Source organism: Cherax quadricarinatus, chromosome 25 (assembly GCF_038502225.1).
Source record: "Cherax quadricarinatus isolate ZL_2023a chromosome 25, ASM3850222v1, whole genome shotgun sequence".
NCBI lineage: Eukaryota > Metazoa > Arthropoda > Malacostraca > Decapoda > Parastacidae > Cherax > Cherax quadricarinatus.
Window position 1 is genome coordinate 30,748,961 of NC_091316.1, and position 22,868 is coordinate 30,771,828.

General features: G+C 39.3%; 1 protein-coding gene across 1 annotated transcript in view; it reads left to right on the plus strand.

Annotated features, from left to right (window-relative positions):
- The window catches only part of LOC128690078 (integrator complex subunit 8), a 303,474-nt gene that overhangs the window by 152,946 nt on the left and 127,660 nt on the right, over positions 1 to 22,868 (plus strand). The window contains exons 14-15 of the mRNA XM_070088709.1: positions 13,078 to 13,174; positions 13,826 to 13,995. Coding sequence (XP_069944810.1) covers positions 13,078 to 13,174; positions 13,826 to 13,995 — 267 coding nt within the window. The remainder of the gene's footprint in view (positions 1 to 13,077; positions 13,175 to 13,825; positions 13,996 to 22,868) is intronic.

The window sequence follows — 22,868 nt, forward strand, 5'->3', positions numbered from 1 at the left end:
AACTCCAGGTTATACATTTATGAGATACAGTTAATCAGTATTTGTTTAGTTGCGGGTGAGTAAGTGGTTTTTAAGAAGAGACTTGAATTGATAAACAGACAGTGTTTCTTTTATATTCACAGGTAATGAATTCCAGATTTTTGGGCCTTTTATTTGCATTGCATTTTTACATAGTGTGAGATGGACACGAGGAAAATCAAAGCGTGATCTGTGCCTTGTGTTGTGGTCATGCGTTCTGTTGAGGTTGGTAAGGAGAAGTTTGAGGGGAGGGTTTATATCCGAGTAAAGTCTTCTATGTATGTAGTAGGTGCAATAATAAGTATGGATGTTCTGTACAGTGAGTAAGTTTAGAGTTTTGAATATTGGTGGAATATGCTGCCTGTTGTGGGAATTTGTTATCATTCTGACTGCAGCCTTTTGTTGGGTAATTAATGGTCTGAGATGGTTTATTGTTGTTGAGCCCCATGCACAAATTCCATAGGTGAGATGCGGGTAAATAAGTGAGTGATATAGGGCCAGGAGGGCTGACTGTGGAACATAGTACCGTATCTTCGATAGTATGCCTAAGGTCTTGGAGATTTTCTTGGAAATGTGTTGTATATGTGTTTGAAATTTGAGTCTATTATCAAGGTGGATTCCTAAGAATTTTCCCTCTGTAAGCTTTGTGATAGGCGATCCGTTTATCATTATGTTAAAAGGGACATCTGTGGTTTTGTTTCCAAACTATATGAAGTAGGTTTTCTTAATATTGAGAGTAAGTTTGTTAATCATCATCCAGGTAGATATTTTCTGTAATTCGGTATTTACAGTATTGGCTAGCATGACTGGGCTTGGGTGAGAGAAGACGTATGTAGTGTCATCTGCAAATAGTGTGGGTTTGAGTAGTTGCGATGCATTTGGTAGGTTGTTTATGTAAATGAGAAAGAGAAGAGGGCCAAGGACACTTCCCTGTGGGACACCAACTGTAATTGGCTGTGTCGAAGAGTTTGCTCCATTTTTGTACACATATTGGCTTCTGTTGCTAAGGTATGAATTTAGGCAGTTCAGGGAGTGCCCTCTTATACCATAGTGAGACAATTTTATATGCAGCAAATCATGGTCAACTGTATCATAAGTTTTTCGTAAATCATTGAAGATCCCCAATGGGACTCTTTTTTTTTTTTCTCGCATGCAGTGTATATTTGTTCTAGCATGTGTATAATAGCATCATTTGTGTTTTTATTAGGCCTGAACCCAAACTGACAGGGGTTGAGTATGTTGTTCAAGATGAAGTAGGAATAGATTCGCTTATGAATTAATTTTTCAAAGATTTTAGAGAAAGGGTGTAAATTGGATATTGGCCTATAGTTATTAAAGTCTGTTTGATCTCCTCCTGTATGTATTGGGGTGACCCTTGCTATTTTGAGATTTTGAGAACTGTGGGGAAGGTAGTGGATTTGTTAAAGAGTGTTGCAGTGATTGGTAATAGCACTTGCTATTACCAAAATCATCTCCATTTCTGTAATGTGTCTTCCATTCTATCAAATGAGACCAAGAAATCGCAAATACAACTATAAAAAACATACGAAAAAACACTGTAAAGTCGCTGTTTTAATTGAAAATCACGGTCTCAGTTTTTTTTTCTCTCATTATACACTGTGCTGCAGGATTTGTTTTATGTGGTGCACACATACCACATATAGGTGTTCTCTCATATCTAGGCCCAAATGTACCACTCACAGCTTATCAGAGTGAGCTGAGCTCATGGCGTAGATCAACGGTTTGGACCCTGAACGTAAAGCCATAGATCTACAGGACGGACCCTGAAAGGGTTAAGTTGGATAATCTGTTCTCATACAATTTTTTGCCCTTCTTATCAGGCTGGTTAGGATTGATGAGTAACATTTTGTTTGGTCTCTGGTTGTGACCCATTCTATACTGTTTTTCATATAGGTGCTTTATATTTATGGATTTGAGGATGCTAGGTGTTAGCCAGGGATTGTTCAGTCTCTTAGCTGTGATCTTTTTTTTTTTTTTAGGGCAGTGCTTCTTATAGAGGTATTTGGTCTTTTTTAGAAAATAATTAATATATTCATCAGTATCTGTATAGGTTTCTAGCTCAGTTAGCCAGTCGATGTTTGCCATTGCTGTTGTGAAGTTATTAATGGCTGCCTCATTATGAAGTCTGAAGGTTAGTTTAGTAGTGCCTTGGGGTAATTTACCTAGATTGGTTATGAGAAAGGTAGGGTAGTGGTCTGTGGCATTATCTATGATTATGCCTGATTTTAAAGGGGATATGGTGTTGGTCCAGTTGTGGTCTAATAGGGAAACACTAGTCTCTGTAATTCTTGTAGGTTTTGTTACTGTTGGTAGCAACAAGCAGTTACTCATGGTGTTTGTGAATTCAGTAATGTGTGGGTCCTGGTCTTGCAGGAGATTTATATTGAAGTCACCTGAGGGTAGTAAGTGATCTTTATTCATGTGTGCATCAGTTATCATACTTCCTAGGTTTTCACTAAAACAGCTAATGTTTGACTGTGGTACTCTGTAGATGTTTATCACTGTGAGAGATTTTTGTAGGTATTTGGATTTGAATTTAGCTATTATATATTCCCCATGTTCATCCCTTGTGCAAGTATTATTGATACATTCTAGTTGGTCTGAGTAGTATATAGCTGTGCCATCTCCCTGTTGGTCTGGCCTACAGTTGTGTATGACTGTGTAACCAGGAATGGCATAGATTTCTGTGATATCTGGCTTTAGCCAGGTTTTGGTGAGAGTAATGATGGACATACTGGCATGCAGGGAATTTAGTAATGCTGTGAGGTCATGGTAATGTTTGCTTAAAGAGCTGACATTGTAGTTAAAGACAGTTATGTTGTTGTTGGCTCTGAGAAGTGCCTTTGTTTGTTCTGTTGTGTAGTAATTACAGTTATGTTTGATTCATTTAAGTCATTCAGTAAGAGATTGGTATCAGGACCAATGCTTGTGGATCTATAATTAGACTTAAGTATAAGACAATTTTTAGAAGAAATGACGCTCTGAGTGAAGGCTAATGGAAATAAGTCACTCTGTCTGACTTTTTTGGGTTATCCTAGGTTCTCTACACATATGCTGTTCTTTCTTTCTTTCAACACACCAGCCGTATCCCACCGAGGCGGGGTGGCCCAAAAGGAAAAACGAAAGTTTCTCCTTTCAAATTTAGTAATATATACAGGAGAAGGGGTTACTAGCCCCTTGCTCCCGGCATTTTAGTCACCTCTTACGACACACATGGCTTACAGAGGAAGAATTCTGTTCCACTTCCCCATGGAGATAAGAGGAAATAAACGAGAATAAGAACTAGAAAGAAAATTGGAGAAAACCCAGAGGGGTGTATATATATATGCTTGTACGTACATGTATGTGTAGTGTGACCTAAGTGTGAATAGAAGTAGCAAGACATACCTGAAACCATGCATGTTTATGAGACAGAAAAGTGGACATCAGCAATCCTACCATCATGTTAAACAATTACTGGCTTACATTTTACACTCACTTGGCAGGGCAGTAGTACCTCCCTGGGCAATTGCTGTCTACCAACCTACTACCTAGAACATATGCTGTTATGTATGATAATCTGTGTAACTGTATTTGTGTATACCTGAATAAACTTATTTACATACGAAAGGAATAATTTTCTACAGTTACCCCCAGTAACACATTTTCTCTGATGTTGGACTAGAGAAAATGTTATTCTTGCCGTCACTCGTACAAGTCTGGCTCCCACATCTCGTATTGATGTTTATTTATTCTACTGTGGGGTGTATTTATCATCATTATATGTCATGTATCGTGTTTATTATATAATTTTGAAAAAAATATCATGGATGGATTAATGAAAATGTGTATATTAACATCATATACGACATTTAATGAGATTCAGTGATTATTATTATTAATACTAATATGGCGTCACTCGTACAAGGTATCTGGCTCCCATATCTCGTATTTATGTTTATTTATTCTGCTATGGAGTGTATTTATCATCTTTATATGTTATGTATCATGTTTGTTATATAATTTTGAAAAAATATCATAGATGGATTAATGAAAATGTGTATATTAACGTAATATACGACATTTAATGAGACTCAGTGATTATTATTATTATTATTATTATTATTATTATTATTATTCTTTTTATTATTATTATTATTTATTGTCATCATTACTAATATGGTGTCTCAAGACATAAGACACACTTACTGATTTTAATATGTACCTGCACACCAGCATAGTGTGTAAGTTTATTTAGGTACAGGTATACAGTGGACCCCCGCATAGCGACTTTAATCCGTGCAAGAGGGCTCATTGTTATGCGAAATGATCGGTATGCAAATGAATTTTCCCCATAAGAAATAATGGAAATCAAATTAATCCGTGCAAGACACCCAAAAGTATGAAAAAAAAATTTTTACCACATGAAATATACATTTTCCTACACACAAAGAGAAGGATACATGCACAATAGTAGAGTAGTACATGCACAATATATATTGTGCATGTACTACTCTACTAAATGAAGAGTAAATGACACTTACCTTTATTGAAGATGCAGCAATGACTGATGAGACACTGTGTCCTGGGAGTGCCTTTTCCTCCTGAGTACTGTAGGTCCTGTTTGGCATTTTCTTCCAGAACAGGCCTTATCACACTGTGTATGCCACTACGATTCTTAAATCTCTCAAACCAACCTTTGCTAGCTTTAAATTCACCAATATGAGCACTAGTTCCAGGCATTTTTCCCTGTTCACCTGGGTGTTAGTCGACTGGTGTGGGTTGCATCCTGGGAGACAAGATTAAGGACCCCAATGGAAATAAGTTAGACAGTCTTCGATGACACTGACTTTTTTGGGTTATCCTGGGTGGCAAATCCTCTGGGGTTAATTGTTTCTTGGTATTCTCAATAAGCCACACCAACAACAGTGCTACAGCAGCAGCAGACGATGCTACAGCAGCAGCAGACGATGCTACAGCAGCAGCAGACGATGCTACAGCAGCAGCAGCAGCTGTACCACCAATAGTAGCGATGGTTGATTGGGGTTTATTATACAACCTGGCCAGCTCGGAGACACGCACTCCACTTTCATACTTATCAATGATCTTTTTCTTTATCTCTATAGTAATTCTCACCCTTATTGCTGTAGGGTTGGCACTAGAAGCTTTCTTGGGGCCCATGGTCACTTATTTTGCAGATAAAATCACCAAAAACACTGTAATAATACGAAATGTTCCGATTGTATGCTTGGATGTTACCGCGGAGGCTGGCTGGTAAACAATGCCACCGGTGGCACATGTGAGGCTGGCTAAGGGCGCACATTGGACACGTCTCAGACGAAGAGCGGTGAGCGGGTTTTTGAGCGGTATGCGAGGCAAAATTTTTGCGATAAAAGCGAGCGGTATGCGGATTGAACGTTATGTGATGCCGACGGTATGCGGGGGTCCACTGTACATAAGTATAATTAAAAGAGTATATATAAAATATGAAATAACTTTTAGCACCTTCAGGGTCCAAGGCCAAAATCTGAAATGGTGCTCCAGTGTCCAAGAAATTAAAAAAAAAAAAATTATTTTTTCTTACAGAATTAGAGTATATTTTTGTGAAGGTAATAAGACAAAAAAAAAAAATTCTGATCAGTACTTACCGAGATACAGCGGCGGGAAGTTGACCCAAAATGACCGGGTGGCGGCAACATTAGTGACTTCCGCAAAATCCCATTTTTTTTATTTTACGTTTTTTATACTTTTTTCTTTTCTTTTCTATTTTTTTCTTTTTCTAATAACATTTGTGGCCTGTGAGACCAGTATAATGTATATTGTATTAGTGTACACTCATTGTATTCCACGCAATAACTGCACTAATTTGTTTATCATTATATTGCTTTCAAAACTTGTTTACAAGTTTATTGTAAACAAAGTGATGAAAATATTAGTGCGGTTATTGTGTTGAATACAATGGTACCATATGGTACAATGGTGCCATAGGGTGAAATTGTACCATATGGTACAATGACACCATATGATACAATGGTACAATATGGCACAATGGCACATGATACAATGGTACCATATGATACAATGGTATCATATGATACAATGGTACCATATGGTACAATGGCACCATTTGGTACAATGGTACCATATGATACAATGATACCATATGGTGCAATGGTACCTTATGGTACCATATGGTGTAATGGTACAATATGATGCAATGGTACCATATGGTACATTGTACCATACAGTACAATGATACCATATCGTTCATTGTACCATATGGTACTGTTGTATTCAACACAATAAACACTAATATTTTCATTATTATTTTGTTTACAATAGTTGTTTACAACAAAAATATGCAAAAATGTTGTATATTGGTAATGTTCTATTATATATTTACAAGTGTACAGGAACCTGACGTGTTCCTTGAGGTGGATGACAAAGCACTTTGTCTCGGAAACTGCAGTGTCAGTAGCTAGCTTGTGTCGCCACTCACTTAGTCTTGGCTGGTGTCTCATGCCACCAACACCTGTTGACCATATGGTACATGGTATCATATGTTACAGGGTACCATATGATACATTGTACTATATGGTACAGGGTTACCATATGGCACAGGGTACCATATGGCACAGGGTACCATACAGTACAGGATACCATATGGTACAGATACAGGGATAACTATTGAAATAAGTCACCCTGACTTTTTTGGGTTATCCTAAGATTTTATACGTATGCTGCTTTGTATGATAATCTACGTAATTGTATTTCTGTACACCTGAATTAACTTACTCAAGTGCATGTGGCATCATAAGTAAGTTTATATAGTTATACACAAAGTTACATAGAATATCATACTTAGCAGCATATGTTTGGAGAACCTAGGATAACCCAAAAAAGTCAGACAGACTTATTTCCATTAGGGTCCCTGTACCCTGTACCATATGGTATAATGTACCATATGGTACAATGTACTATATAGTACATTGTACCATATGGTACCATTGTACCATATGATACCATTGTACCATATGATACCATTGTATGACATGGCACCATTGTACCATATGGTACCATTGTACCATATGGCACAATGGTACCATATGGTTCAAAACCATAGAATTTGTCTTCAGCTCCACTTCCAGCAGTCTTAGAACTGTAAGTTGTGAAGAGGAGAGTCAGAATTCACCCCGAGAGTGAGTGGGGAGTGAGAGCTACCTTGCCGCCAGGCACTATGAACAAAGCTACTTTGCCGGCGTTCCCACAATGCCATGCGGGCGTCCAGATTTTTTCTGTGGTATGCACACTGACCACCCAGACCCATTCTCTCAGATGTAGGCCTACCAGCCTTCTTGTGCTAAATTTGACGCCGCTAGAATTTTGGCATAGATCTACGGTTTGAACCCTGAACGTAAAGCCATAGATCTATGGGACGGACCCTGAAAGGGTTAAAAACACTTGAAATTTTGGAGTTTCCAGACATAATGGAGAGACTTAGTGCTTACCGATCTCGCAGAGAATGTAAACAAACCGGGTGGAGCATATTGACCATATTAGAAAGTCAGGTGTGGGGAGCTGTATAGAGAGTTTTGGTCATAATTTGAAATGACTGTATTAGTGGAATGCCATAAAGTGAAACGCCGTAAAGCGGGGCCCTACTGTACTGTACAGTGTTCTACAAGATACTGTTTACAACTTTAATAGTTATCCCCAGCTGTACCTTTGTATATTAATGTCACTTGATTCTTTATAACCACATTCATTTCATGCTTAATAAAAAATGAAAGTTCTTTTTCTTCCTATAACCTAAAATTGGTTCTCTTTCAGCTCTGCACTACAAGGAGCTTTCCATAGAGTAGCTTATTCATGTCCTTTAACCCTTTCAGGGTTTCAGCCGTACTAGTACGGCTTACAAGCCAGGAGTTTTTACGTACTACGTATTCTGGACCCTATTCGGAAATTGGCATCTTTTGAAATTTGTGTGAAATTGGCAAAATTGCTAAATTCTGACCACTGTATTGGATAGTTGAAACCAGTAAGTGGGTGGTTTCTTGTACTCATTCGATAGAAAAAATGGAGTTCTGGCGAAATAGTTATGATTTTTGTCGACAAGTACACTGAATTGGCCGAAAAATAGGGCTCAAAGCGGGCAAAATCGCCGATGCGTAAACATCGTCGAGACCACTAACTTCGCGAGAGCATAATTCTGTAAGTTTTCCATCAAATTTCATACTTTTGGTGTCATTATGATCAGGAAAATATTCTCTATCTTTTCATAAGAATTTTTTTTTTTTTTTTTTTTTTTTTTTTTAATTTGGCCGACCCTGAGAACAAGTCTCTGAGAGGGCCTGTCGACCCTGAAAGGGTTAATCCTATGTCAGCTGTTTATGAAAATAAAGTAAAAGCCCAGCATTGGTTTCATCATTTAAATAATTAGGATGATTCCTCTTCCAGCAAAATTTCAGTGCTATATGTCCCAGTATATTTAACCCTTTCAGAGTCGACAGGCCCTCTCAGAGACTTGTTCTCAGGGTCGGCCAAATTTAAAAAAAAAAAAATATTTTTTCTTATGAAAAGATAGAGAATCTTTTCCTGATCATAATGACACCAAAAGTATGAAATTTGATGGAAAACTTATGGAATTATGCTCTCGCAAAGTTAGCGGTCTCGACAATGTTTACGCATCGGCGATTTTGCCCACTTTGAGCCCTATTTTCTGCCAATTCTAGTGTACTTGTCAACAAAAATCATAACTACAGTGGACCCTCGCCTAACGCTATTAATCCCTTCCTGAGAGCTCAACATTAGGCGAATTAATTTTCCCCATAAGAAATAATGGAAATCAAATTAATCTGTTCCTGACACCTCAAATTATGAAAAAAAAAAATTTTTACCACATGAAATTTTAATACACACAAACTGAAGAAGACATGCACAGTTACATGACACTTACCTTTATTGAAGATCTGGTGATGATTGATGGGATGGGAGGAGGGGAGAGTGTTAGGATGGTGTTAGTGTTTAGAAGGGGAATCCCCTTCCATTAGGACTTGAGGTGGCAAGTCCTTTTCTGGGGTTACTTCCCTTCTTTTAATGCCACTAAGACCAGCTTGAGAGTCACTGGACCTCTGTCGCACAACATATCTGTCCATAGAGGCCTGTACCTCCCATTCCTTTATGACATTCCTAAAGTGTTTCACAACATTGTCAGTGTACAGGTTGCCAACACGGCTTGCAATAGCTGTGTGAGGGTGATTTTCATCGAGAAAGGTTTGCAATTTAAGCCACATTGAACACATTTCCTTAATCTTTGAAGTAGGCAACTTTCTCAATTTCTCTATCCCCTCCTCCGAAGCAGTTTCCTCAGGTGTGGCCTCTTGCTGGTGAAGATGATCTAGCAGCTCATCAGTGGCTAGTTCTTCATTGTCCTCCTCCACCAACTCTTCCACATCCTCCTCACTAACCTCCAACCCCAAGGACTTCCCCAATGCCACAATGGATTCCTCAACTAGCATAGGATTCCCAGGGTTAGCCTCAAACCCTTCAAAATTCCTTTTGTCTACACATTCTGGCCACAGTTTCTTCCAAGCAGAGTTCAAGGTCCTCTTAGTCACTTCCTCCCAAGCCTTACCTATAATGTTTATACAATTGAGGATGCTAAAGTGATCTCTCCAAAACTCTCTTAGAGTCAGTTGAGTTTCTGAGGTCACTACAAAGCACCTTTCAAACATAGCTTTTGTGTACAGTTTCTTCAAGTTGGAAATGACCTGCTGGTCCATGGGCTGCAGGAGAGGAGTGGTATTAGGAGGCAAAAACTTGACCTTAATGAAGCTCATTTCCGCAGAAAGTCGCTCTGCCGCGTTTGAAGGATGGCCAGGAGCATTGTCTAATACCAGGAGGTACTTAAGGTCTAATTTCTTTTCAGTTAGGTAATTTTTCACAGTGGGGGCAAATGCATGGTGTAATCAGTCATAGAAAAAGTCCCTAGTGATCCATGCCTTACTGTTTGCCCTCCACAGCACACACAAATTAGCCTTGAGGACATTGTTTTTCCTGAACACTCTGGGAGTTTCATAGTGATACACCAATAAAGGCTTCACTTTGCAATCACCACAGCATTGGCACACATCAACAGAGTAAGCCTTTCTTTCATAGGCTTATGTCCTGGGAGTGCCTTTTCCTCCTGAGTAATGTACGTCCTGTTTGGCATTTTCTTCCAAAACAGGCCTGTTTCGTCACAATTAAACACTTGTTCAGGTTTCAGTCCTTCACTGTCTATGTACTCCTTGAATTCCTGCACATATTTTTCAGCCGCTTTGTGGTCCAAACTGGCAGCCTCGCCATGCCTTATCACACTATGTATGCCACTACGATTCTTAAATCTCTCAAACCAACCTTTGCTGGCCTTAAATTCACTCACATCATCACTAGTTGCAGGCATTTTTCTAATTAAATCGTCATGCAACTTCCTAGCCTTTTCACATATGATCGCTTGAGAGATGCTATCTCCTGCTATCTGTTTTTCGTTTATCCACACCAATAACAGTCTCTCAACATCTTCTATCACTTGCAATCTCTGTTTCGAAAACAAAGTTGCACCTTTGGCAAGAACAGCTTCCTTGATTGCCATTTTCTTGGCCACAATAGTAGCGATGGTTGATTGGGGTTTTGTGTACAACCTGGCCAGCTCGGAGACACTCACTCCACTTTCATACTTAGCAATGATTTCTTTCTTCATCTCCATAGTAATTCTCACTCTTTTTGCTGTAGGGTTGGCACTGGAAGCTTTCTTGGGGCCCATGGTGACTTATTTTGAAGGTGCAATCACTAAAAAGGCTGTGATAATATGAAATGTTCCGATTGTATACTTGGAAGCGACCGCGGTGGCTGGCTTGTAAACACTGGCACCCATGGAACAAGTGAGGTGCGCTCAGGCCGCATGTGGACGCGTCTCGAATGAACCACGTTGAGCGAGTTTTTTACCGCTAGCCGAGGCAAAATTTTTGCGTTGAAATGTATCGCTAGGCGGATTTAACGTTATGCAATGCGTTTGTTAGGCGAGGTTCCACTGTATTTCGCTAGAACTCCATTTTTTCTATCGAATGAATACAAGAAACCACCCATTTACCGATTTCAACTATCCAATACAGTGGTCAGAATTTAGCAATTTTGCCAATATCACACAAATTTCAAAAGATACCAATTTCCGAATAGGGTCCAGAATAAACAAGAAAGACATTCCTGGCATTAAAATAACATTTCTTCTGTTCATTAGTCATGTCCCCAGGCCCCTCTTACATTCTTTTGCTTTCCACTTTGAATTTTTATTCTCACAAGAATATAGAAGATTTACTGTTATGCAGACTACTGCATTAGTGTAGAAATGGTATAAATAATATCAGCGCGCTTGTGAAAGAATGTTAGTCTCAAAAGTTGATGTGTATTGGACGCATAGCATGATTTGTTTGCTTTTGAACTTTGGTAAAAATCGAACATTTCTGCTACTTTGAACTCAATTTCAAGGTACAGTACTTTTCTTTGTAAAACCAGTCAAAATCATCTCAATTTCTGTAATATGTCTTCCATTCTATAAAATGAGACCAGGAAAACTAGAATACAGTGGACCCCCGGTTCACGATATTAATCCGTTCCTGAGAGCTCATCGTAAACCAAAATTATCGGAAAGCGAATCAATTTTCCCAATAAGAAATAATGGAAATCAAATTAATCCGTGCAAGACACCCAAAAGTATGAAAAAAAAACTTTTACCACATGAAATATTAAGTTTAATGCAATATAATAATTACAATAACAATAATAACAATAGAATAATTGACACTTACCTTTAATGAAGATCTGGTGATGATTGATGGGATGGGAGGAGGAGAGAGTGTTGAACCTATTGTTTAGAAGGGGAATCCCCTTCCATTAGGAGGGGGATTCAGGTTTCAATCCTTCAGCCTCTATGTACTCCTTGAATTCATGCACATATTTTTCAGCTGCTTTTTGGTCTGAACTGGCAGCCTCACCATGCCTAATCACACTATGTATGCCACTACGATTCTTAAATCTTTCAAACCAACCTTTGCTGGCCTTAAATTCACTCAGATCACCACTAGTTGCAGGCAATTTCTTTGCCAAATCATCATGCAACCGCCTAGCCTTTTCACAAATGATCGCTTGAGAGATGCTATCTCCTGCTATCTGTTTTTCATTTATCCACGCCAATAACAGTCTCTCAACATCTTCTAACACTTGCGATCACTGTTTTGTAATCACAGTTGCACCTTTTGCAAGAACAGCTTCCTTGATTGCTGTTTTCCTGCTCACTATAGTAGAGATGGTTGATTGGGGTTTACTATACAACTTGGTCAGCTCCGACACACGCACTCCACTTTCGTACTACTTTGCAATTATCTCTTTCTTCATTTCAATAGTCATTAGCACCCTAGGTTTCGAAGGGTTGACACTAGAAGCTTTCTTGGGGCCCATGGTGACTTATTATGCAGAGAAAAGCACCAAAAACAGTGATAATAAGGATAATATGGAATGTACCGAATGTATCCTTAGATGCGCGCACACTGGCTGGCTTGTAAACACTGGACACGTCTCGTACGAATCGTATCGCATACCGGGTTTTGTAACGGGAACCGAGGCAAATTTTTTGCGATATAATGCATCGGATACCAGATTTATCAGATACTGATGGCATCGCGAACCGGGGGTCCACTGTACAACAGTAAATACCATACGAAAATACAGTGCAAAGTCGCTGCTTTAATCCAAAAACACGGTCAAAGTTTTTTTTTCTCATTACGCACTGTGTGCTGCAAGATTTTTTTTATACCACGCATACTGACCACATAGACCCATTCTTTCATATGTAGGCCTACCAGCTTTCTCTCACTAGATTTGAGGACGCTAGAATTTAATCGTATTAGTATCAAAACCCCTGGTGCGTAAGCCGTACTAGTACGGCCGAAACCCTGAGAGGGTTAATAATGTTTCATGAATAATGTAAGTGCAGTAAGGGATTTTTTATTTTTTTTTTTTCAGATTCTGTGATGAGTGAACTAACGAATGAAGCTCGAAAGTGCTTAAGTGCTCACAATGGACGAGATGGAATTGCTCCGTGGACTGGTGTAAATAACTGGTGGGATTTAATTATAGTTCTCTTTGCAGGTTCATAGTCTTCCTTATTTATTGTTTCCCCTCAATAACCATTGGCTTTTTTTATTTCTCTTTGGAAATTTACTTTGATTATTGTCCTTTAATTTTTGTCCTTGGTGTTTAGAAATGGTTCTGAATTTTTTTTTCATAATATTGAATCTAAATGTTATTTATGTACCTGTTAACAGTATTGACTTCTGCTCTTATTACTGTATCATTTTTTCATGTTGATCAATAATGTTCCAGTAACTTTTTTTTTTTAGGTAAGAGAATTCTCAGTTCTGTACACAAGTTTATCATTATTGTTCATTAATTTTGTTATTGGATTCCACATGGTATAGCATTTATGTACTACAGTATATGAAAATTCATCATGATTTGCTTGGCACACTCCTTGTTTTTAACCTGATTAAAAGTTCATTCCATTGTGCAGTTAATGAGAGATGTAACATTGCAACATCAGCTCAGAAGATAAGAATTTCAATGTATTAAGTTCCTTCTGAGAGAATTAGATGGGTAGGAAGAGTATGAAGAAGGTAAAGGCTATTTAGAGGATAAATTATTGCAAAAATTAAGTAACTGAGCACAGCACTGTGTGCATTGTGGGTATTATTATAGCACTTCCCTCCATCAGGTGCATCCTCTTGCTACTTAATGCTGGTGAGTGGAATAGTCTCCTGGGTGCTGTCTCCCTGCCCTCACATCTTTACCTGCTGGTGCTGGTCAAGCCCCTAGCGGCAACTGCTCGGGCTTTGAGGGAGAAACTTACCAACAAGACTGTTTGGTATGAGCTCTGGGATGTAGGTAAGTTATTACCATTATCACTGTGTACTCTAGTTACCTGTTTGTACTTTATAATATTTTCATCTTTGTTGTTACATTCTTTAGCTCAGAAATTGCAAATTACTGTAGTGTGCACAAACTAATTTTTATGTAAGATATATTCATAACCTGGTGACTTAAATCACACTACTTAAGGATTATGTGCCAAACCTACAGACTTATAATACTGGAATAGCCTTAGATGAAAATCAGTTTAAGACTCTTCTCAAAAGCCACTTAATCACCCTAGACTAAACACTAAATACAGTGGACCCCCGGCTTACAATATTATTTCATTCCAGAAGTATGTTCAGGTGCCAGTACTGACCGAATTTGTTCCCATAAGAAATATTGTGAAGTAGATTAGTCCATTTCAGACCCCCAAACATACACGTACAAACGCACTTACATAAATACACTTACATAATTGGTCACATTCGGAGGTAATCATTATGCGGGGGTCCACTGTATATTCATATAGTCTAAAATGCTTTTTGTGAAAACAATGGTTCAATTATATTCCTGTCAACAATGGATAAAAGGTTCAAAATGATTATTGAAGTTATGATGTGGGAGTACGTAGGTGAGTATGTGTGTACTGAGTACAGTGGACCCCAGCTTTACGATCAGCTCCCAATGCGACCAATTATAAATTATGTGTATTTATGTAAGTGCGTTTGTATGTGTATGTTTGGGGGTCTGATATGGACTAATCTAATTCACAATATTCCTTATGGGAACAAATTCGTTCAGTAATAGCACCTGATCATACTTCTGGAATGAAATAATATTGTAAGCCGGGGGTCCACTGTATTTACTGTTTAGTCTAGGGTGATTAAGTGGCTTTTGAGAAGAGTCTTAAACTGATTTTCAGACTGGGTTACTTTAATATCTTCTGGTAATGAATTCCATATTTTAGGGCCCTTTATGTGCATAGAGTTTTTACACAGTGTGATATGGACATGAGGTACAGTGGACCCCTGGTTCACGATATTAATCCGTTCCTGAGAGCTCATCATAAACCAAAATTGTCGGAAAGCGAATCAATTTTCCCCATAAGAAATAATGGAAATCAAATTAATCCATGCAAGACACCCAAAAGTATGAAAAAAAAAAGCTTTTACCACATGATATATTAAGTTTAATGCAATATAATAATTACAATAACAATAATAATAATAGAATAATCACAATAGAATAATTGACACTTACCTTTAATGAAGATCTGGTGATGATTGATGGGATGGGAGGAGGGGAGAGTGTCGAAGTTTTTAATGTTTAGAAGGGGAATCCCCCTCCATTAGGACTTGAGGTAGCAAGTCCTTTTCCGGGGTTACTTCCCTTCTTCTTTTAATGCCACTAGGACCAGCTTGAGAGTCACTGGACTTCTGTCGCACAACATATCTGTCCATAGAGGCCTGTACCTCTCGTTCCTTTATGACTTTCCTAAGTGATTCACAACATTGTCAGTGTACAGGTTGCCAACACGGCTTGCAGTAGCTGTGTCAGGGTGATTTTCATCAAAAAAGGTTTGCACTTCAAGCTACTTTGCACATATTTCCTTAATTTCAATAGTCATTAGCACCCTTGGTCTCGATGGGTTTGGCACTAGAAGCTTTCTTGGGGCCCATGGTGACTTATTTTGCAGAAAAAAGCACCAAAAACAGTGATAATAAGGATAATATAGAATGTACCGAATGTATCCTTAGATGCGCGCACACTGGCTGGCTTGTAAACACTGGACACGTCTCGTACGAATCGTATCTCATACCGGGTTTTGTAACGGGAACCGAGGCAAATTTTTTGCGATATAATGCTTTGGATACCGGATTTATCGAATACCGATGTCTTCACGAACCGGGGGTCCACTGTATATCAAAAAGAGATCTGTGTCTTGTGTTGTGGTCATGTGTCCTGTTTAAGTTGGTGAGGAGAAGTTTGAGTGGAGGGTTTATATTTGCGTATATTGTTCTGTGTATGTAGTAGGCACATGAATAAGTATGGATGTTCTTAATGGTGAGCAGATTCAGACTTCCTGAAAATTGGTGGAGTATGCTGGCGGGAGTGGGAATTCGGTATCATTCTTACTGCTGCCTTTTGCTGGGTTGTGAGGGGTTTTAGGTGATTGGATGTTGTTGATCCCCATGCACAAAATCCATATGTAAGATAAGGGTATATGAGTGTATGATACAGTGCCAGGAGAGCTGATTGTGGAATGTAGTATCTTATCTTTGATAGTATGCCTACAGTCTTGGAGATTTTTCTTGATGATTTGTTGTATGTGTATCCGGAACTTAAGGCTGCTGTCAAGGTGGATACCTAGGAATTTTCCCTTCTGCATATGTAGTAGACTATTTTATCATCATTGTTAAATCTGCATGTAGTTCTAAACCTACGTGAAGTTATTCAAAACCAGTAGTTGTAAGCAAAATGTTGATTACAGATAACATTGGTCACCTTAGAGCTGTTATTTTGTATATTATATTACATTACTGATTGCTGGTGTCTTTTTCTGTCTCATAAACACGCTAGATAACAGGGATATCTTGCTACTCCTACTTACACGCACATGTATATATATATATATATACATACATCTAGCTTTTTCTCCTTTTTCTAAATAGCTCTTGTTCTTCTTTATTTCTTCTATTGTCCATGGGGAAGTGGAAAAGAATCTTTCCTCCGTAAGCCATGCGTGTTGTATGAGGTGACTAAAATGCCGGGAGCAATGGGCTAGTAACCCCTTCTCCTGTAAACATTTACTAAAAAAGAGAAGAAGAAAAACTTCATGAAACTGGGATGCTTGAATGTGCATGGATGTAGTGCGGATAACGAGAAACAGATGATTGCTGATGTTATGAATGAAAAGAAGTTGGATGTCCTGGCCCTGAGCGAAACAAAGCTGAAGGGGGTAGGGGAGTTTCGGTGAGGGTAAATAAATGGGATTAAATCTGGAGTATCTGAGAGAGTTAGAGCTAAGGAAGGGGTAGCAATAAAATAATGTTGAAGGGTCAGTTATGGAAGGAGAAAAGAGAATATGAATGTGTAAATTCAAGGATTATGTGGATTAAAGTAAAGGGTGGATGCGAAAAGTGGGTCATAATAAGTGTGTATGCACCTGGAGAAGAGAGGAATGTAGAGGAGAGAGAGATTTTGGAAGATGTTAAGTGAATGTATAGGAACCTTGGAACCAAGTGAGAGAGTAATTGTGGTAGGGGGCCTGAATGCTAAAGTAGGAGAAACTTTTAGAGAGGGTGTGGTAGGTAAGTTTGGGGTTCCAGGTGTAAATGATAATGGGAGCCCTTTGATTGAACTTTGTATAGAAAGGGGTTTTGTTATAGGTAATACATATTTTAAGAAAAAGAGCATAAATAAGTATACAAGATATGATATAGGGCGAAATGACAGTAGTTTGTTGCATTATGTATTGGTAGATAAAAGACTGTTGAGTAGACTTAAGGATATACATGTTTATAGAGGGGCCACAGATATATCAGATCACTTTTTAGTTGTAGCTACACTGAGAGTAAAAGGTAAATGGGATTCAAGGAGAATAGAAGTATCAGGGAAGAGAGAGGTGAAGGTTTATAAACTAAAAGAGGAGGCAGTTAGGGTAAGATATAAACAGCTATTGGAGGATAGATAGGCTCATGAGAGCATAGGTAATGGGATCGAAGAGGTATGGGGTAGGTTTAAAAATGTAGTGTTAGAGTGTTCAGCAGAAGTTTGTGGTTACAGGAAAGTGGGTGCGGGAGGGAAGAGGAGCGATTGGTGGAATGATGATGTAAAGAGAGTAGTAAGGGAGAAAAAGTTAGCATATGAGAAGTTTTTACAAAGTAGAAGTGATGCAAGGAGGGAAGAGTATATGGAGAAAAGGAGAGAGGTTAAGAGAGTGGTGAAGCAATGTAAAAAGAGAGCAAATGAGAGAGTGGGTGAGATGTTATCAACAAATTTTGTTGAAAATAAGAAAAAGTTTTGGAGTGAGATTAACAAGTTAAGGAAGCCTAGAGAACAAATGGATTTGTCAGTTAAAAATAGGAGAGGAGAGTTATTAAATGGAGAGTTAGAGGTATTGGGAAAATGGAGGGAATATTTTGAGGAATTGTTAAATGTTGATGAAGATAGGGAAGCTGTGATTTCATGTATAGGGCAAGGAGGAATAACATCTTGTAGGAGTGAGGAAGAGCCAGTTGTGAGTGTGGGGGAAGTTCGTGAGGCAGTAGGTAAAATGAAAGGGGGTAAGGCAGCCGGGATTGATTGGATAAAGATAGAAATGTTAAAAGCAGGTGGGGATGTAGTTTTGGAGTGGTTGGTGCTATTATTTAATAAATGTATGGAAGAGGGTAAGGTACCTAGGGATTGGCAGAGAGCATGAATAGTTCCTTTGTATAAAGGCAAAGGGGACAAAAGAGAGTGCAAAAATTATAGGGGAATAAGTCTGTTGAGTATACCTGGTAAAGTGTATGGTAGAGTTATTACTGGAAGAATTAAGAGTTTGACGGAGAATAGGATAGCAGATGAACAAGGAGGCTTTAGGAAAGGTAGGGGGTGTGTGGACCAGGTGTTTACAGTGAAACATATAAGTGAACAGTATTTAGATAATGCTAAAGAGGTTTTTGTGGCATTTATGGATTTGGAAAAGGTGTATGACAGGGTGGATAGGGGGGCATTGTTGCAGATGTTGCAGGTGTATGGTGTAGGAGGTAGGTTACTGAAAGCAGTGAAGAGTTTTTACAAGGATAGTGAGGCTCAAGTTAGAGTATGTAGGATAGAGGGAGATTATTTCTCAATAAAAGTAGGCCTTTGACAAGGATGTGTGATGTCACCGTGGTTGTTTAATATATTTATAGATGGGGTTGTAAGAGAAGTAAATGCGAGGGTCTTGGCAAGAGGCGTGGAGTTAAAAGATAAAGAATCACACATAAAGTGGGAGTTGTCACAGTTGCTCTTTGCTGATGACACTGTGCTCTTGGGAGATTCTGAAGAGAAGTTGCAGAGGTTGGTGGATGAATTTGGTAGGGCATGTAAAAGAAGAAAATTAAAAATGAATATAGGAAAGAGTAAGGGTATGAGGATAACAAAAAGATTAGATGATGAAAGATTGGATATCAGACTGGAGGGAGAGAGTATGGAGGAGGTGAATGTATTCAGATATTTGGGAGTGGGCGTGTCAGCGGATGGGTCTATGAAAGATGAGGTGAATCATAGAATTGTCTGTGGAGACAAAGAACTTTCTCCTTGGAGGCAAAGAGGGGAATGTATGAGAGTAAAGCTTTACCAACGCTCTTATATGGGTGTGAAGCATGGGTGATGAATGTTGCAGCGAGGAGAAGGCTGGAGGCAGTGGAGATGTCATGTCTGAGGGGAGTGTGTGGTGTGAATATAATGCAGAGTATTCGTAGTTTGGAAGTTAGTAGGAGGTGCGGGATTGCCAAAACTGTTGTCCAGAGGGCTGAGGAAGGGTTGTTGAGGTGGTTCGGACACGTAGAGAGAATGGAGCAAAACAGAATGACTTCAAGAGTGTATCAGTCTGTAGTGGAAGGAAGGCGGGGTACGGGTCGGCCTAGGAAAGGTTGGAGGGAGAGGGGTAAAGGAGGTTTTGTGTGCGAGGGGCTTGGACTTCCAGCGGGAATGCATGAGCGTGTTTGATAGGAGTGAATGGAGACAAATGGTTTTTAATACTTGACGTGCTGTTGGAGTGTGAGCAAAGTAACATTTATGAAGGGATTCATGGAAACTGGCAAGCCGGACTTGAGTCCTGGAGATGGGAAGTACAGTGCCTGCACTCTGAAGGAGGGGTGTTAAATGTTGCAGTTTAAAAACTGTAGTGTAAAGCACCCTTCTGGCAAGACAGTGGTGGAGTGAATGATGGTGAAAGTTTTCCTTTTTTGGGCCACCCTGCCTTGGTGGGAATTGGCCAGTGTGCTAATAATAATAATAAAAAAATATTGATAGTCCTAGGTAATAGGTTGGTAGACAGCAACCACGCAGGGAGAGACTACCATCTTGCCAAGTGAGTATGAAACAGAAACCTGTAACTGTTTTACATGATGGCAGGATTGTAGGTGTCTTTTTTCTGTCTCATAAACATGCAGGATTTCAGGTACATCTTGCTACTTCTACTTACACTTAGGTTACACTACACTTGCATGTACAAACATATATACACTGTATATATATAAATATACACACACCTTTCTGGGTTTTCTTCTATTTTCTTATTAGTTCTTGTTTATTTCCTCTTATCTCCATGAGGAAGTGGAACAGAATTCTTCCTCTGTATGCCATGCATGTTGTAAGAGGCGACTAACATGTCGGGAGCAAGGGGCTAGTAATCCCTTCTCCTGTATACATTACTAAATTTAAAAAGAGAAACTTTTTTCTTTTTGGGCCACCCTTCCTTGGTGGGATACGGCCGGTTTGTTGAAAAAAAAAAATACTCATTTTTGTGCATAGTTCATAAAATATATCACATGCCAGTAATATAGTTAAAGTTGTTAACTGTTTATTGATAATGCTTGACATTAACCCGTAAACTGTCCAAACGTATATATACGTTCACTAACACAGTGCCCCGAATATTTTGAAAAATAAACAAATTTTTTTTTTTATGGAAATAAAGAGCACATTTTTCTAAGTGTTATAGGTCAAAAAAAAATTAGGGTCAGTACTTACAGAGATATGAAGCCGAGAAGTTGGCGCTTGGTGATCACCTGACGGCAACCTGGAGTCCTGTCGCTTGCGGAAGTGTTGCCGATGTACCTTTTTTTCTCTTTCATATTATTTTTTATAATTTTTATGTTCAGATAATTACAATTTATAGTAATTCTTGTCATTTCATAACCAATCTTTGTTCTGACACTAATGTTAGGTACTGAAATTGTACTCAAATTGTCACAAACACACTGACAGGTGGATATTTATACCTCCCTTGGTCATTTACTATTGTCTAGGAATATATACAAAGTATTTATAGGTCCCAGCAATGTTTTGGACACATGGGAGTAGATGGGAAGATGGAAGAAGGAAGGAGGAGGAAGAAGAAGAAGAAGAAGAAGAAGGAAGAAGGAGGAGGAAGCAGAATGAGAAATTAGAAGGAAGGAGGAGGAGGAAGAGGAAGAAGGAGGAGGAAGAAGCAGGAGGAGGAAGAAGAAGCAGAAGGAGGAAGAAGAAGCAGAAGGAGGAAGAAAAAGAAGAATGGGAGGAAGAAGAAGAAGAAGAAGGAGGAGGAGGAAGAAGCAGAACAAGGAAGAAGAAGAAGAAGAAGGAAAAAGAAGAAGGAGGAGGAAGAAGAAGGAGTAGGAAGAAGGAGGAGGAAGAAGAAGGAGGAAGAAGAAGAAGGAGGAGGAAGAAGAGGGAGGAGGAAGAACAAGAAGGAAGAAGAATTGCAGGCTCTACGCTATGTCTCCTCAGTGATTACCTTCATGGTAGATCTCTAAGGGTGGTTCTCAATGCAACAGAATCAGCAAGACATCCTATTGGAGCAAGTGTTCCACAAGGATGAAGAAGAAGGAGGAAGGAGGAGGATCAAGAAGGAGAAGGAGGAAGAAGATGAAGGAAGAAGAAGGAGGAGGAGGAAGAAGAAGCAGAACAAGGAAGAAGAAGAAGAAGGAAAAAGAAGAAAGAAGAAGGAGCAGGAGGAAGGAGAAGGAGTAGGGAGAAGAAGAAGGAGGAGGAGGAAGGAAGGAGGAGGAGGAAGAAGGAGGAGGAGGAAGAGGGAGGAGGAAGAATTGCAGGCTCTATGCTATGTCTCTTCAGTGATTACCTTCATGGTAGATCTCTAAGGGTAGTTCTCAATGGAACAGAATCAGCAAGACATCCTATTGGGGAAAGTGTTCCACAAGGATGCATGCTGGGACCATTGTTATGGAATGTCTACTTCAATGACCTTCTTCATCTCATCCCAGAAACCCATTCTTATGCAGATGACTTTACACTGACATTCACTTATACAAGAGAAGAAATGCCAGCTGCTCTAAGCTACACCAATCACCAGCTAAGAGCTATATCAGCTTGGGGAAATAGATAGCAAGTAATATTTGCACCTGAGGAAACACAAATAATGATGATTTCTAGGCACCATGATGGTAATGCCGGTGCAGTAGTAAGGATGAATGCGAGGGTGTTGGCACCTGGGGAAGAAGTTGATATCCTTGGGGTGAAATTTGACTCCAAACTGACCATGAAGAGCCATGTTGTAAATCTTGCAAACAAGGCAACCAGGAAGCTTACAGCACTTCGCTGTATGTCACATCTGCTTGGCAGCAGGGCTTGCAAGATTCTGTACGATGCACATGTACACTCACACCTTAAGTATGCTCCACTTTCTTGGTTTACCTACCCCCCCCCCCCCTCTCATCTGCAACTGCTTGACAGAGTAGAGAACAGAGCAAGACGTCTCATCTCTCACCTGGACCAATCCTGGATAAATCTGTCATTTCAGCAGAGCCTTCAACACAGGAGGGATGTGGGTGGCCTTACTGTTATGTACAAGGCCAATATTGTCAAAGCACCACACTTGGATCCACTTCGAGGACAGCGTGAAACAAGCTTTTATGCCACAAAACGGGCAGAAAGCAGCAACTTCACTCTGGCTGTACCCTTCTCCAGAACATCACTCCATCTGAGATCATATATACCCAGGATGACTCAAGTATGGAACACATTCGTACAGCATAATGATGTCAACAAGATAAAGTCAGTTGATCAAATGAAAATGCTGGCCCACAGATGGCTCCAACTTCATTCTGTTCCCTACTTGTATGTCTCATAACAATAAAAATGCTTTCAAATGAGCTGATGTAGGTAACAGCTCTTAGCTTGCCAATAAAGTTAGGAATCCTTAACCTGTAAAT